At 24.6% G+C, this 18,728-nt stretch overlaps 2 protein-coding genes across 2 annotated transcripts; both read left to right on the plus strand.

Annotated features, from left to right (window-relative positions):
- Positions 1-13,103: 13,103 nt before the first annotated feature.
- LOC112682343 (uncharacterized protein DDB_G0272718-like) lies at positions 13,104-15,475 on the plus strand. The gene is made up of 3 exons (XM_025552904.1): positions 13,104-13,234; positions 14,028-14,092; positions 15,115-15,475. The coding sequence occupies exons 1-3, from the start codon at positions 13,223-13,225 to the stop codon at positions 15,296-15,298; spliced, it is 261 nt and encodes an 86-aa protein (XP_025408689.1). The 5' UTR covers positions 13,104-13,222; the 3' UTR covers positions 15,299-15,475.
- Positions 15,476-16,448: 973 nt separating this feature from the next.
- Positions 16,449-18,342, plus strand: LOC112682346 (endonuclease III-like protein 1). The gene is made up of 5 exons (XM_025552912.1): positions 16,449-16,929; positions 17,079-17,361; positions 17,557-17,727; positions 17,845-18,004; positions 18,069-18,342. The coding sequence occupies exons 1-5, from the start codon at positions 16,922-16,924 to the stop codon at positions 18,323-18,325; spliced, it is 879 nt and encodes a 292-aa protein (XP_025408697.1). The 5' UTR covers positions 16,449-16,921; the 3' UTR covers positions 18,326-18,342.
- Positions 18,343-18,728: the final 386 nt, after the last annotated feature.

The following is an 18,728-nucleotide window of genomic DNA, read 5'->3' on the forward strand; positions in this document are numbered from 1 at the left end:
TTTTCCGTGGCATAATACGACACGCACAAAGCATAAAATATTTGTTTTTGTTAGAGTGTGCATACGTGAATGGAAAAAATAATAAAAATAATATGATTTTCATAAAAAAAAAAAAATTATTGATTCGTGATGTGTCGTTATTGGTGTTGTGAAACGGATTACATTATATTTATTTCTCTTTGTACTCATACATACACACACACACACACACACACACACACATATATATATACTAATAAAATATTACGAAAAATGGTATTGGTTATCTAACAATTGGAAGATTTCACTCGTTGAGGTACAGGAATGGATTTCCTAGACATACTAAATACAATTAATTGTATTGCCAATTGTAAATATAAACGGCATTAGGTTATTTTCTACACATAACATAATACTGCAGATTTCACAAAAGTAAAACAACATTTTTAACAAAAACCATAAAAATTACAAATTTTCTTTAATTATTTTAAAAAATACAGTGAAAACACAATAAATATATATATATTCTTGTTTCAGGTTCTCAGTATAATTGCACTAATCACGATTCTAGCCATTTCTTTGACATCCGCACATAATATTATACAGTAAGTATCTACTTATTTAAAGTTATATTATTAAAATATTAGTTATAACACTGCTGTGATTAACTTTTTACGTTTTATGTACAATCTAATATGATATACTTAGTTTTACAGTCTACGAAGATACAAAAAAAAAAAAAGAATGACATATTTTACTGATCCGAAAATTATTATTCAATTATACACTTATGACTTAGTTTTCAATCGATGCACCTTGACTTCTAGTTTTACTTAATACCAATGTAGTAAATTATGTATGTAAAATTCTGAAACAACTATTCTTGGTCCTGTATAAATCTATATTTTGTCTACTTCGAAAATAATTAATAATGTTTTCAATTCTATAAAGAAGGGTTTAAAAAAAATTGATTTAATAATGAAGACTCTATTTAAGGTAATTATTTTTCTCAAAATACACTTGTTTAGACAGACGAACTTTTAAAAATGTTCATGAAGTGTAGTTTTAGATGGAGAGTTGAACATGTGAGATTGTACGTATTTACATCGCATCAGTGATGATACGAACGGGAATACCCATACATTTCTGGACAAAATACAAGTGGGTAGGTGGGTTCTATGAAGCTTGCTTATGAGGATATTTTAGTTTCGTTTCGTCACTGTTTCCCAGACGGTAAAATTACGAAGGTCGAATAAAAACTAATTGGAATATGGAGTATGTACTTAAACATTGTTTTGGTTATATTTTAGGAAACAAGACGTCGACCAAGGATGTTGATAGTTGATAAAAAGTATACTTCAAATATATATATTAGATTATGAAGACTTTTTTATATTATGAGTGTATTATTAGGTATCAAATACGATTAACTTGAAAGCGGTAATAAATGCAAAAAATTGTTTAATACACCAAAAAAACCTATCTGAAAAAAATTAAATTAAAAATAATATTTTAAAATTGTATTTAATGCCATATAATAAAAAGAAACTGGAAATTTTTAATATCCATTATAATCACAATAACTCGAATTGTAAAAGAAAAATTTAAGTAAAATATTGCTAAATAAATGGGAAGCACATATCATCAAATATGGTTTTATTTAATCTAGATTCGACTAAATGAAATTCCACTAAAATTACTAAAGTAAATATATTTACTAAAAATAATTCTGTATGCATATTTCCAGTTGAATTGGAAAAAAATTTCACTAATATTATCATAATTAATATAGGTACTCCAAAAAAATTCATATCTTAAAAACTTAACTATTATAGCAAACTACTGATAAATAACAATTTTTAACATTTTAAACTATAATAGAAGAGTATTAGAATGAACTTAAATAGTATGTGCAGTTCTTAAAATAATATATTTTCCAAGAATAGTTATTTACATTTTCAAATAATAACAACTAATTGTAAATATGCGTATATTTATTTGGTAATAGATAATAAAGCAAAAACAAATAAATCAATAAAATCTATAATGTTTTGAAAAATTTATATTGAAAAAATAAAAATTTATAATACTATTGCGCTGTATATAGATAAAATTGACAGGCTATTCTATACATTATGACAATAATTAACTTATCGTTTTATCTAAATATATCTCGTGAATCTCATACTTGAAATTAATAAGTTGTACTCAAATATAAGTTTAATATAATAACATGGTAACATTTATATTTTGAAAATTATTATTATATTCTTTTGTATTACACAAAAAGTCCTGAATTTTTTTAAGCTATTGAGTGTATATTATTGCTCTGTATGGTCCGGTCTAGTACAGTCCTAACATACAAAAACTATTGAATCATCAGTTTGATCTGGTTCAATAATTTTTAGGAATAGTTCGATCTAGTCCTCAGATCAAATGCATTATTTTCAGTCCGGTCCCAATTATGAAACTTAAAATCTAAATACAGTTATTGTTATGTAAACAAATAAAACGAATAAAAAACTACAAATTTAGGTATATATTTATTTATAAAATCGGGTAGTTTGGTCCAGTTTAATAATAAACGCATCATATGGAACGGTCTGGGCTAATACAGACCGAACCTTATGGATTGGTCCATAAACGGTCCAAAATATTTTAAGATCGGACCGACAGTCCGGTCCACGATTTACTTTATTAAATGATATTTAATTGCTGGTCTAGTACGGTCAAAGAATAATATGAAACCGTCAGTTCGGTCCAATTTTGGTCTTTGATTAACGTTTAAGTGTGGTTCGGTCAGATTTTAGTCTCCTGGTAAAATTTAAAGTTCGGTCTGGTCCTTAAAATAACGGACCGTGCAAAGCACTAGTGTGTACTATTGATATCATGTCAATGCCATAACAACTTTTTTTAAATCAATAATTATATATTTTAGCAATAAATTTTGCTTTCGATTAAGTTGCAAAGTGTGAATTTTGATATTATATATTTTATGAATTTGATACTTTAAATAGATTAACTTCCAAAATCACATAAATGAGATCAAAAAAATGACAATGTTGGTCATTTGTTTTAATTCTTAAAACAATAGTTTGAAATTATCGATTTTTTGCTATGTATTCAAACAATATTTCTAAATATATATTACACTTTTTCAGATTTTTTTGTTTAAAATGATTTTAAAAAAACCATAAATATTTTTTTACAACCTTAATCGTATGCTTTTGCAGCTAAATTATAAAAATCTTCAAGGTAATTAATGCAATTAGTATTTTTACTGTAATATTATTAATTAACTATGACGATACTGAAATTACGTAGTATAATTATTATTTGTATATATGCGCTAACGCACCGAGGGTCACACAAACAAATTTTACAAAATGTTTATTAAGCATAAATACATAAGCAACAAAAAATACGTATGATTAAATTATTTAAATTATGAAATTACTATAAAAAATGTTTTAAAATATTCTGCATTTTATTTCAATACACTTTTCTATTTTGAAATAATATTTTATATATCAAATTCCAATACACAAATATTTATTTTAGTTATTGTTGTGTGTTTCAAAAATGTTTTGAAGTATTATTATTGTTGGGACTATTTTTATTTTATAAATAATTATTATACATTTCTACATAAAAATGTGTTAATAATTTTGTGTACTTTTTATAGGATATTAAAAAAATGATATTTTGTTTACAGTGAAAAACATGTTATCCATGTCCCACTTCTGGTCCATTATGTTCATCACCATCACAGGCCGATAATAAAACCAATCAAACATAAAATTAAAAAAGTGCAAACCAAAAAGTATATACATCGTTACCATTACTGGCTTTAAATACTAAACTAAAATTATGTTCTGATAAAATAATTATTATTGTATTGAATAATCTTGTTTAAATTGTTAATAAGTTCTTATTATTGACGTATTAGAATTATTTAGTGTATTGGTTAAAACGTTATTGTTATATATATATATATCAAATTTAATTAATTTTTTTACAATATTATTAATTATAATTGATAGTTTACATTGTATAAAATTAATCTTCGACTAATTGTTTTAATTAATATTAAGCTTAGAAATACCAAAGTATTTTATGTTTACTTGTTTAGGTACATGCCAATAATGTTTTAGTAATATTGAGAAAATAAAAACTAAGAAACACATGAGCTGTATTTTATTTTATCTAATTTTAAAATATTGTGCTTATCATGATTTTACGCCTTTAATTATATTATTACTTTATTATTAATTATATTAAATTATATTTACGCCAAAAATATCACCAAATGCATTAGTAAATTTCCAAAGTTATAATCACAAAAAAATAATAAATCAGAAAATATTATTTGTCCTCAAGATTTTAAACATTTTCGATAAGTAAAATAATCCCATTACTCCCTCTAGCACTACAGGCAATTATTCTTTTCATAAATTTACCATCACTCGATACACATTGTCCCATCGGACTTTGTTCTGCTAAACTCGTGACTTAATGTATCCCTATAAGAAAAAATCACACGGCGTCAAGTCTCAAGATTGAAGTGGGTAGCTTTGGCCACGCAACGAGATAAGTCTGTTCAAAAACTTCTCACGCAGCTGAGAGATTGTTTCTCTTGAATTACAACAAGATGACCCAACTTGTTACGACCATACAAGAATACCTACTGAGCTCAGTAATTTTCTTTGGCCTTATTTGGATCAAATGAACATCATAAATGTTTGGTTTCAACTTATCACACGTTTTCTATTAATATTTTTATGTCCTCGTAAAAGTGCTCGTTTTCAAAATTATTTTAACGGCAACTTTTATACTTATATATTTAAGTGATTTGATAGAATTACATTTTATTCTTAACTAGAATATTATGTATACCGTAAATCGTGGTTTTCACATACGAAGTTTAAAAAAATAATTATGAACTGAGTTTAATACGGGTAAGTACAACAAATCTGTTAAAATTTCCTATCAGAAAAAAATATTCTTGACATCAAATATCCAATCAACAGTTATATAATTTTGAAATAGAATATACAATTTTGTGAAAAGCAAAATATTTATAATTAAATACAATAAACTATAAATCATGTTTATGTTACGTAAATAACTGATTGGAAGATACGGCTGAATGATGGTATTATATTTTTATAGGTAATATGACAAAATAAATTGTTTAGTATTATACCTGCTTAGAATATGCATAACTATTACCTATTTTGAAATTTGGCAATAATAATTTAACAATTTCACTTTTCAATTTTAAAAACCACTACGTTATTAGTTTTACAATTATTTTATTGTGACATCCTGTAAGTAAAAAATGCGTTGGCGAAACTCCAAATATATTTCATATTTCTAAAATATTAATAGAGAAAAAAATGTGTCAATATAGTGTCTTTGAATAAATTATTCATATAAAATAGTTACTTTATAAAGGTACTAACTACCAGTTTAAATTTCTTTTTACACCAACCATCTTTTCCGGGTACAATAACAGAGCATAATATAATAAGCTATTACTCGATTTGTTTATGCTCTGTTGTTGTACATACTATACTTTTGTAGTATGTATTTTACATACTATGTAATAAGCATTTACGTACTTGCAATTTAAACTATTTTTTATTTTTGATATATATATACATTTTACACGTTTATAAATAGATAATTGAAGATGAAAAATAGTATAGTAAATAATAATTTATCATAAAAAAGTAAACGCGCCGATTGTATTCTTAGCATAGTTAATTTAAAAACGATGGGAATACGAATAGACATTAGACACATAAGATATTTTTTGCTAGACATCTTGATAATGCAAAACAAATACCCTCAAATAGCCATTATATACTTATTTCGAATCTCTTACTCGATAATTGAATTCAGTGGTTAACCATGTATTACGATACATCATTATGTGTGTAATAAGAGTCGCAAAACTAGAATGTACATTAATCTGTAAAAGACGAGAACGCACGATATAACTGAATCGCTACAAGTTTATGGTATAATAAAACTAATATATAACACTCAGATCAACTTGAACTAATATAAATTGGTTTGTGTTTAATGAGAATAATGGTAATTACATAAGTTATTTACTCAGTACAATACTTTCCTTTTCTCTTAAATGTGAAGTATAAAATTATTTGTTCGATTTCTCCATAAGCTTTGAGGACATTTTATGTGAAACTTAATTGATATTTAATATTAATGATATGATTATTTTGATTCTTTATTTGATGTATTAAAAATAATATGCAATACCAAAGATGAAAAGATTTTTTCGGAAACAAAAATATCTTCATAAAAAAAAAAAAAAAAACATAAATTAATTTTCATTTCTTTATTTACTCAATAATAATATAATGAACAACAAAACATTTTATAATGTTCGTTATAAAATTATGATTCCCAAAGTTTTATTTTGTTTTTATTTATTGCTAATTATATCATTATTACCTTAATTATATCTTTGTGACATTTATATACAGCAAAAATATTACATAAAATGTTAACAGTATATTACTTTATCGTAGTTATAATACTGATATTATAAGAGTAAATAATATTTCAAACAAAACTACGGTCAATAGTTTCGTCATTGATAAATTCTAAATCAAAGTTATAACTTATAAGAGTGAATGTTCGTTGAAAACCAGTTTCCATCAACAGAAAATGATTAAAACTGTAAAACGAAAGCCATAAATATGTATTTACAATTTTTTGTAAATGTTTAGTCAGTGTAGTAGGCGATATCGATGCCGAAATAGCCCTAAAGCGAATTTGTATAAAATTACTTCACTGTACAGATAACTCGGCGTTCTATTTTCAGGTCACGACATTCGTAACTCTACACAGCCTGTAGCAAAATCGTAAACTCTTCACGAAAAACATTAATAATTAATGAAAACCATATAAAATCTAGAAAATACAAGGAGAACATATAGCATAACAACTATTAATTATAATTCATAGCATTAGTGGTAGGTACTCCAAAAATACTCAGACAAACAATCTTTTGTTGTAGGTAGGTATTAAAAACATAAATTCAATCCTATATGAATATTCAAAGAGTAAAATATATTTTACAGATAAATATATAAAATGTATTAGATGTAGATAATCTGTCAATGAATAGTATAATTAAAGGTAGGTTTTGAAATAAATTTAAATAAATTGTTTTTTTTTTCAAACAAAGATAATGTATTATATAAATAAATGATTAGGTTATATTTTATAGTTCACTATAAACACGAGCACTAAAGCACTGTTTAAATAATTGGTAAACTTGTTGTACTGAGAAATTCTTACTTTGGTATGCAAAAATAAACAAACAGAAAGTAATGGAACATTTTAAAATTGGCTTGCATTCTATGAGAATAAAAAGAAAAACGTTCGTTCTAGTTATTAAATAATAAATTATAATTACGTCAAAGTAGTTCAAAAACCTCGAACGCTGATGCATTCACACAAATATAGCAACTAATTTTATTATCTCATATACATTATCAGACATCAATGCAATCAAGTTTTTTATATACTTTGGGTGTCCACATGCATATTAAAGCGATGTTATGTCTCATATTATGCAATTGTAATTGATAACTAACATGATAACCGAGTATTTTTGCATTAGTCCATACGATTACCGATTGGTCTATTAATTAAATAATGTTCTGCGCAAACTTGAAATAACTAGATGATTTTACCGATTGAAAATTGTATTCATTCAATGAGAACTTTTATGATTTCATCTTTGTATTTATTTAATAACTTTCAAATAAGTATTTCAAAACATTACCGCGATAATTTATGAACATTTTTATAAATTTTATGGCACGCTTTTGTTAAAATGCATCCAATAAAAGTCCTGAAAATTTAAAATATTTTAAATCAATATCCAGACTAATATGATAATATGATAATATCAAGACTTATGAGTAATATGTTAATAAAATAAGATTTTATTTGTATATCACATGTTTCTAATATCATTTTTTGATTGTTTAATTATTAGCACAATTATCCATCAATCAAATTAACTTGTCAGAAACAACAATGTTGCCAATAAATTTAATAAAATCTACTCCTATTGTTAGTAACATCTGTTATTGACATAATATTTCCAAAAATGTTAACTATGTCTGGACGCTGCGTAAAACGATTCATACGACAATATATAGAAACGCATATATTTATAAACTTTAATTTAATACATAGCTAACCAAATGACCTATTAATTTGTCACTTGATCTTTACTAAAAAAATCCCTTAACTCTTTCCGGCACGGTGGGATATACGCAATCCCACCAATAAAATTTCTCATCCGACACGGTGGGACAAATATCATATCACCTATAAAATATTTTTTTTCTATTTTTCAGCCATCTATTGGTCTTAGATTATTAATTTGTTTCCTATTATACTCGTATATAGTTTGGGCATAAATCATTTTCGAAGGCTTACCTACATTATTACATATAAATTAAAAAATTGTTCCAAATTATTATATTTAGACAATTCATTTTAAAACATAATGTTTATTTCCTCCGAATTTAATCAACAGATTTGGATGGTTATTTGTAGGGACCGGATTTATATGCAAATGCATATATGTATTTGAATAAGCTTTTTGAAATCTGATGAGCATTGTCCTCGATTTAGATCTTTTTTATTAAAATGACACTAATTTTATTTTGCATATTTAGCATATTTTAACATTTTTACCTATTAAATTCATATTCAATGTATATTTGTAGTTTTATAGTGCATATTGTTATTAATAGCACATTTATTCGTTTTCGTCGTATTTTCACGTTCACATCTACATAATATCGATAAAATTTCAACCGGTCGTTATTTCCAAAGATAAGATTACATACTCATATCTCATATTATAGTCATATACAACATATATAGATAAATAATATAGAATTCAAGTGTCGACTTGACAACAAAATGTTTTAAAAGCTTTTTTATACTTTTTTTAATACTGTATTAAGTAATACTAATTTTTACATTTATAATACATTTCACATACTTGTACATAATTTTAAACAACATTTTAAGTGAATATTTAAGTACATAATTAAAAATAAATACATATTTTATAGCATATTTTTAGAAGCATATTTTGAGGATTTTTTATGCATATAAATCCGGACCCTAGTTATTTGATTATTCGATTCCCAGTAAATAAAGTATATAATAGTTTTAGTTTTGTTTGGTTATTTTAAATACATTGCCTAATAATTGAGTAAGTGTGAACATCCATTATATGTCCCATCGTGCAACAATGTCCGTAAAAAATACATTATTCCAATTTCATTTTCGTAGTCAATAAATACTGACGATGATACCATCACGTATTGTGTGGGTATATTAATAAATAATTAGTCGCTATATTGTGCGATTCTATTTGTTATTTTTATTTTAAAATTTCCAAAAATTATACTGACGATGAATTAAATTAAATCATTTTCAAAGATTCATCTCCAGATGACAAAAATGTATCGTAAATCGACAATACCGATGACAGTGAAACTTATTTACCCGGGCCTGATAATGCTAAAATATTAGTTATGAAATCCGAATCAGAGAGTGATGAAAATGTAGACATTTCAAATAATAAAGAAAATGTTGCATATATTTATATATTGCATAATTATTCTCCCAAATCCTTATAAAACTTATTCAAGTCGTAGAAAATATAGTATAAAAATAATTAAAATAAAGAAAACTTATTATTTATATCATTTTTTCAGTTTAAGACTACATCAGTGACAGCGTGAACATCTTTTACCTTTTTATTACCTTTTTGGTATTTTATTATCTTATTATAATATAAAAATATTTGGTTTTTGCAATGTTTATTGGGGGTTTATAATATTATGTTTTATTCGGTATCCAGTAATCCAGTTTATTTTATATTAACACGAATTTATTTGTTTTTATTTAAATACATACAGATAATGAAAATAAATTGATTTATTTTATTATTAATATTAAACTATAATAAGCAATTGCCTGAAATTATCTAATGGAATAACCATAGATAATACAGGGGCGTATTTAGACTTACTTCTAGGGGGGGGGCTCAAATTTTTTCTTTAATTCAGGCTCAAAATTTCAAATTTTAGTAATATTTAAATCGGGTGAATCCTTAATATTTGTGGTTTTTTTTTTTTTTTTAATCTAATGTCGAATCCATTTATAATCAACTTTTGTGTAGTTATATTTTAACACCTGTCTGTGTTTTGAAAGTTATGCTTGTGTTTTATTTGATTTTCCAAGTATGGACTCGACAAAAAGCCCAATTCAGTATTCACAGCCACGTGTAATTTGATTTCGTTGTAAAATGATCCACATTAAAAAAATTTTAATTGTATATCTCACATACTCGTATAATCGATTCCTTAAATACGGATTCAGGGGGGGCGATCCCCCCCTTAACCCCCCCCCCCCAATACTCCTTTGAGATAATAGGTAGCTAAAATATAAGACTCTTGAGTTACACGGTTGGATTCACGTTGACCCACCTAGAATAATTTCTGAAGTTCTTAATTATTTAATTTTTTATTACTAAAATCGATTTTTGGATCCATTTGTAAATATAAAATAGTTGAGAAAAATATTTTTTTTTTTTCAAAATTTAAATGGTTGTACAATAAGGCTGTAGAATATTTTTAAACCATCGTGCATGAAAGAGTTAAAGGTTTAAAATAAAATAAAATTTACTTTATTTTATATATGTACATATAATTTATCTTATGATATCACATGTATCAGTGGCGGACGGGTTTAGGGGGAAGGTCAGGAAATCAACTGTCCAACAGTTAATATTTTTTAAACAAAATTGACTTATTAAAGACTTTTTATATTTTTTAAATGTATCAGCTATAAGTTGAAATTAATATTAAATTGGACCAAATTGTCCAGTTGCTACCCTCTATATAATGTCATTGCTTTAATTAACAGTAAAATATTTCTATAAAGGACCCCATGTAAGACGGAATCCTTCATAAAATAAAATAAATGTTAATGTTTTTTAATATATAATATATATATATAATACTATATAATTTTTATTATTACAATTAATATAATTAAAACAAGTAATTTGTTTGTAAATAAATTATATTTCCTTGGCATACTTATTAATCGTCATATTTAGATATTACCTTAAACAATTTTCTACATAATGAGAAATTAGGCTTTTTTCCCATTATGAAGGTACACAGTTTTTTATAATCTTGATAATCCTACAAATTTTGATTATCGAAAATTCGATTTATTAAAACTACAATTGACAAATACACAAATTATACATATTAAATCAGTTGATAATTAGATATCAGATTATATTTATAGATACAACTTGTAATTGTAAGATCAGAATAATTATTTAAGACTAAATAGCTTCTCTTCGTTATCAATTTATTATTAAACAGGAAATCTGTTGAAATGTTATACTACATAAATACTGTAACTAATTTCTAATATTTGGCTATAGCTATCATAAAAAAAAATTCTCGTCATCAAGTGCATTTATTTATATCATCTTAATATAGACAGCAAAATTATTCGTAAAAATTCTTAATAAATATGAAATTGTTATTAATCTAACTCGATTTTTAAATAGATTCAAGAGAGAATAAATATTATTTTTAGAAACTCTGAACACATAAATAAAAAATTAATCTTAGACCTTTAAATATTAATTAAATACTTTTATATTAATATGAACACATAGAATATTATAATAATTAAAAAATGTTAATTCAATTTTATTTGAGGTATTTGTTTTCTTTTATTCTTAGAACAATTCAACAAAATAACACAATGAACATATTTCTATACTTAATATATAATTTCAAAAAAAATTATAATTATTTATTTTGTATATAAATTATAAAATAATTGTTTATACTAACTACATAGTTAAGACAATTAAAGCTTTTAATTTTCTTATACAGGTTGTAGGTACACGTGAAATTTATATAATTAAATAAATTTCACATGAAAATATTAATTAATATGTATAACTACAAAGAGAAACAGAATATAATAATTTTATTATGTAAATCTATTATATTATATGTAAGTGATTTATCAGTTTATCCATTTTGTAACAAAAGTGTAATAATTTTTCACGTAAAGAAATAAGATTAAGCTTAAACATTTAAAAAAAATGATTTATTCTATACCATTTATAACACAGGAATTGTTCAAAAGTTTATAAGTATTTACTTACGACGAAAATATTGTTTCCTCATTTCACAGCATTGAAGACAAATTCTTATTTTTAAGTTTGATGTTGTTATTTTACTACGTCATTATTAATTTACAGTGTATGAGTGGAAAGTTTGTCAAGTGTGTGTGATCGATGCAAGAAAGAATTTAATAATATCTGTATTAAAATATATAATTTTTATATAATAAAATGGATTTAATATAGTAATATTAGATACAAATTATGTAAATTATGTCCATATTATTTATTATTTGCATCGTTATTTTATACATCACCTTGAGTAAAATTTAAATCGAAATAAGCAAAAGGACATGATGCTATTGTGATCGCGATGACAAGTGTGAATGAAATATGATATATATATTATGTATATACAAGAATTACATTATTATTATCATATTATGTGTCATAATAATAATCATTAAAAAAAAAAAAAGTAAAACAATAGCTCGCGAGCTTTTCAAAAGCGCGCTATGCTCGCGTACCGTTTAAAAACTTGTTTTGTCAGGACGATTGCGATGAATCTTATACAACTGTATCGGACTGTAACCTAACCCAAGTAAACGCGTTATTACGATACCTGTGCGTGATCTCGCTAGCCTATCCACGTTCCAGAAGAAAAAAAAGCGAAATGCCAAGTAGGGTCGTTGCATAACTTAGACTGATAGTACACACACGCACATATACATACATAATATACACACACACTTTTAAAAATATACCGGACAACATCTACACGGGTCAACCCTTCCAGGCAACTACTCCTCCTAATAAAAACAAAGCAATAATAATGATAACAAGCTACGTGTATCCAACCGATATTTAAAGTAAAATATCTAAACCACACTCACCTATATATAACCGTGTGCGTTTCCAGCGAGTACGCCATACATCGTTAGCGACAACGTTCGATCTGCAACAGCCCACATATATTCTACCATAAATAACCAACAACCAATTGCAAACATGAAAACCTCAGTAAGTATAAACAAATATTTAATTTTTCTTTTCGAGTGTGTGTTTCTAGAAAATTTCTTTTGTCACTGCACATTTTATTATAAAAATATTTATTAATTGTACATATTATAGGAAATAAATCATTTAGTTCATAAAATATAAAATCAAAATATCATTATGTTACTACAATTAAATATTATTTTACTTTTTATCGGATAAACATATTTTTTTAAATAAACAAACAAGTTTTTTTTTTATTTTTATGGAAATTGACTCATTTATACCACGGTTGGTTTTCAATAGTATTGAGAATCAATAACTGATCAAATTATTTAAACTAAAATATTTGAGACAGGAATTTATAGAAATAATCAACATATTACTAGTATAATAATTACAAATTTTACTATCAAATTTTGCCTTTTTAGTTTGAAAATTAAAATTTTTTTAATTAATTTATGATGATAATATGTGTGTAATTGCAAACAAAATATACATACATTTCAATAGAATAATTGATTATATAATAATTAATAATTCAATTGTTTTATGATTCTTTTACCCATCTACGGTTCTATTTGTATTATATTACTATTTCAATATGGCTACTGCGCTGTGTTCTTTAAGTTAATAATATACAGCCATGTATTAATTATAACACATAATTTATGCTAAATTTTAGTTCGTAAATTTAAATTTAAATGAACCAATTATTAGTTTAACCACTTATAATTTAAGTTGAATTCATCTTAAACGACTTAAGCTCAATAAAAATATTTAGTTTATAATTAAATTATTTATTAATATTTTTAAGGTTGCTATTATCTTGGCTATCATCTCCATGGCAGCTGCTTCACCTACTTTCTTTTCTCCTAAACAGTAAGTAAAAATAAATATTTTACAATATTTGTACGAAAAGTTTCTATAAGTTGTACTTCATATATGATTGAACTTTACTTTCAAGTTATTGAACATTTTTAAGTTTTTTGCAAACAATATTAAAAATAGAAAATATACAATAAGCAACATTAAACTCATAAAAAATATAAATTAAATAAAATATACTTCGTAAATCTACTTTTTTTTCATTTTATTATAAGTTTCTATACAAATAAATCAATAATACAAATTAAATACTAATTTTAATTTAAAATTTTGCATCAAAATTGTTTATCTTAATTACAATTGATGTAAAATAAATAAATAAATAAATAAATAAATAAATAAAAATGTTATTGAATGAGTAGTTTTTTATTTATAAGCATAATTATTTTCAATTTAAAGTGTTTTATGGAGTATCCTTCTATAATTGAAAGTATTTGAAGTAAAAATCTATTTAACTTCTTTAAACTACTAATAAATGTTCGTTATGTATAAACCTATAAAACAAATAATTAATTATAATAAAATATATATTAAACAACAATTACTTGATAAAACTTCACGGAGTTTATTGAAAAATTTCCAAAAAAAATAACACGTCTAAAATATACCTTATTTAATATACAATATCGTTTGGTGAGTATAGAGGTATTACATAAAACTTGTGATTCAGTTTTTCTATCAGCAAGTTTGAATACAAGTAAGTAGGTAAAAATATATAAAACCTATTATGCATTATACAATCTTATAAATTAAATTCTTTTTTCAAATCATCTATATGGTTTTTTATTTTTTTTTGTATAATACCACATTTATTTGAAAAATAGACTGTTAAATATTAATTACACAAAAAATTATTCATAATTATGTTAAATTTCTAGTATTTATAATATTTGGTATTTTTTATCGAGAATTTTAATATTATCAGCATAAGCTAATCATTATTTAATAGTTTAATTTTTATGTTAAGTTTGGCAAGAATATTCAACTAATTAACACATTAAATGTATGATCTATAGCGAGCACCATATTATCCACGTTCCGTACTACGTTCACAAGGTACCAGTTTACATAAAAGAACCAGTATACATTCAGAAACCTGTGTACATTTACAAGACAGTGGAACACCATGATTCCTATCACCACGATGACCATTATGGCCATTATGACCATCACGACGACCATTACAGCAGCCATTATTGAGAAGACTATAATACTATAAGAGTTTTTTAATAAATATAAATAATCAAGACCAAAGTAATGTAGTAATACAACTTTATAAGTCATAAAGCGTGAACTATAATTTCTTTTTTTACCATGTAAAATAGTTAACTGCTTAACAAGTATTGTTATGATACATAAATATTGTCATTCAATTTATACCTCATTTTTTTTTAGTTGATACAATTTAGTCTACCGTTGTTATTTTTCTTGTATTTAATACGTAAATATTTTATTTTTGTTCAATTTCTGGATATTGTTTTAAATTTAAAAATAAATTATAACATCAAAAAAAAAATAACTATAAAATTATTATTTTATCTAAATTATGTGCACATGTAATATTTGTTTTTAATCATACGTATTAATGGTTCGATTGAATTTAGTTTTCAGCGCAGCCCCAATTAATAATATTCTACTATTCCTAATAAAGTAAAATTAATAATAAATAAAAGATTAAATTAATTTAAACGAAATATTGTTATCTATAATCTATAAAAAATATAATAAATGTTAATTTTGTTGATAAATTAAGATAAATACATACATCTATATATTGATACATCAAGCATATTACACAGAAATTTACTTGTTATTTTTTTATATCAGCATTTATTATACAGTGGCATTTTAATTTTTTTTTTTAACACATTATTTTCGTACGACGGCGTTAGATTATTGTATTAATGTGTTTAATATTATGATTAGTTATATGATAATAGACAAAGAAATAAATCCGGAAAGAGGCTATAAATTAATAAATTAATAATAGCAAATAATTACCTAATACTTGTCGATCATTATTATTATCGCATTGGCTTACGAATCACGGTTTATTACAATCGATTAAAGAAATGTAAAAAGAAAATTAAAAAATATAATATTTAATTTATATATATTTTTATATTTAATTTATAAATATTTAAAATTAAATATAATATTTATGTTTTCACATATGTCATAATTTAATGTCAAAATTCTTCGACCAGTCAAAAGCATCCAACGTTGAATCCATTATTATTTATAAAAATAGAATTAATAACCTGCATTTTTATAAAAAAAAAAAAAAAACATATAATACTTGCACATTTAATATGTGAAACAACCTAATCGCACAAATAGGTTTGTATTGTTTACATTTCCAAAGTTATATTATTAAAGATTAATTGGTTTAGTTGCAACACATGGATCGCTTTACAAAAATAATGCTCAGCCGTCTTTGACGTTGCTCATGGTACACTGCGTAGAAGCAAATTACCTGTGTACGGTACACAATGTACCTCAGATATATAGACATAATATTGTTTCATAAATCTCTCGTTAAATGTAGATCTATTTATCGTTATTGACTTGGGATTCAAAACGTCAAACACAAAATTAATGAATTGATCAAGAAACACCATTAATAATAATTCTTTAAAAATCGCGGGTGAAATTTAAAAATTTAGAAGTGAAAATATCTTATCAATGATAACGATAATCTGATGATGATAACAAATGATAGCGGGTAAAACTAATTTTTGGGTAGTTTTTAAACTTATAACGGCAAGTCGACTACTGAGGAATAGTGGAAAACTGCGTAAATACTCGGTAGTTGATTGATTTATGTCCAGGTAAAACCCCTAAGACGAAAACTATGCACAATAATATTGCTGCATTTTGTTATTACAATTTTTTTTCGAAGTCGTTTAATTGCTTTTAGACAATTAGGATATTATTGTCAGTAGAAATGTAATCTGTATAATATTTATGCTCTCTTCAGGAAATACCAATTGTACGTTTCATTAATCATGTCTTCAAGAAACAAACGATCTTTGACTGATAAAATTGATTCCAACGGAGGAAAAAGTAATGCACAAGTCATAAAAAAAAGAAAACATTTGACTATCAAATCTGATACAAACGAAGAAACTTCAAACGTTGATTGGTACCCAGCCAATTGGCAAAAGACGTTAGAGAATATAAGAAAAATGCGTAAAGATGTTGTTGCACCTGTGGACGATATGGGGTGCGATCAAGTTGCTGATTTAAACGAACGGCCAGAAGTATACAATTATAAAATAATAACTATACCAAATATTTTCCCAATAATATGATAATGAAATAACACACAAATAAATTAGTGTTATAATGTTTAAATTTATGAAATATCATAAATTATTTTTATATTTTAAACAAAAAATCAATTATACCTAAGATTTATTTTTTTTATGTAATTATAATAACAGTAATTTTTATAGATAATTCGATATCATGTACTTGTATCATTAATGCTATCAAGTCAAACTAAAGATGAAGTTAATTATGCAGCTATGCAACGTTTGAAAGAGCATGGCTTAACTGTAGATAACATTTTAGAAACCACAGATGAACAACTGGGAAAATTGATTTATCCTGTTGGGTTTTGGAAGGTAAATTTCCTAATATTTCTATAGTTGACATAAATTAACAATCAGAAATTAAATATTTCCTCTGTTTATTTCAAAATTAAATAGCAAAAATATTAATTTTTTTTTTTTTACTTCTAGAGAAAAGTTGAATATATTAAACGAACGACTCGTATACTTAAGGATAATTATAATGGTGATATACCGAAAACAATAAAAGATCTGTGCGATTTGCCTGGTATAGGGCCCAAGATGGCTCATCTTTGTATGAGTTGTGCTTGGAATGAAGTAACAGGAATTGGTATTGTACAAATATTTGTATTTTAAATTAACAATGAAATAAATAATTGCATTTAAATTTACAGGAGTGGACACTCATGTACATAGAATAAGTAATCGTTTGGGTTGGGTAAAAAAAAATACCAAGACACCAGAAAATACTCGAGTAGCATTAGAGTCTTGGTTGCCTAAAGAACTGTGGCGTGAAGTTAATCATATGTTAGTTGGATTTGGACAAACTATATGCCGACCCATTGGTCCACATTGTGTTTCATGTTTAAACAAATCCATCTGTCCTTCTGCGGTATTAAATAGCTCGCCTATAAAAAAAAAAAATGATTAATTTTTGACTGTTATAAGAATTTTGTAAATATATTTTTTAGGTTTTTTTCTTTATAACGATAATTAATTTAAAAGAATATTTTATTTGTTAGTTCTATAATCAATTAAATCATTATTTTATTTATTCAATATTATTATGTATTTTCAGTAATTATTTGAATGAAGAATAATTATGTTCAAAAATTGTTAAGTATTTAGAAATCTTAGATTTATATTTAATTAATTGTATTTCAAATAAATTCAAAGAGTAATTTTAATTTAAAATAATTTTTTTTTTTCAAAAAAATACTGGGTAAAATAATATGATTCAAATTAGTTATTGTTTATAAATTATATGATAAAACCTTATGTTATATTAAGATTTTGAAATGCAGTTAATTATTGTTATGCCAAATGTAAGCATC

The sequence above is a fragment of the Sipha flava genome, unplaced genomic scaffold (genome assembly GCF_003268045.1).
Source record: "Sipha flava isolate LNK unplaced genomic scaffold, YSA_version1 202_pilon_pilon, whole genome shotgun sequence".
Taxonomy (NCBI): Eukaryota; Metazoa; Arthropoda; class Insecta; order Hemiptera; family Aphididae; genus Sipha; species Sipha flava.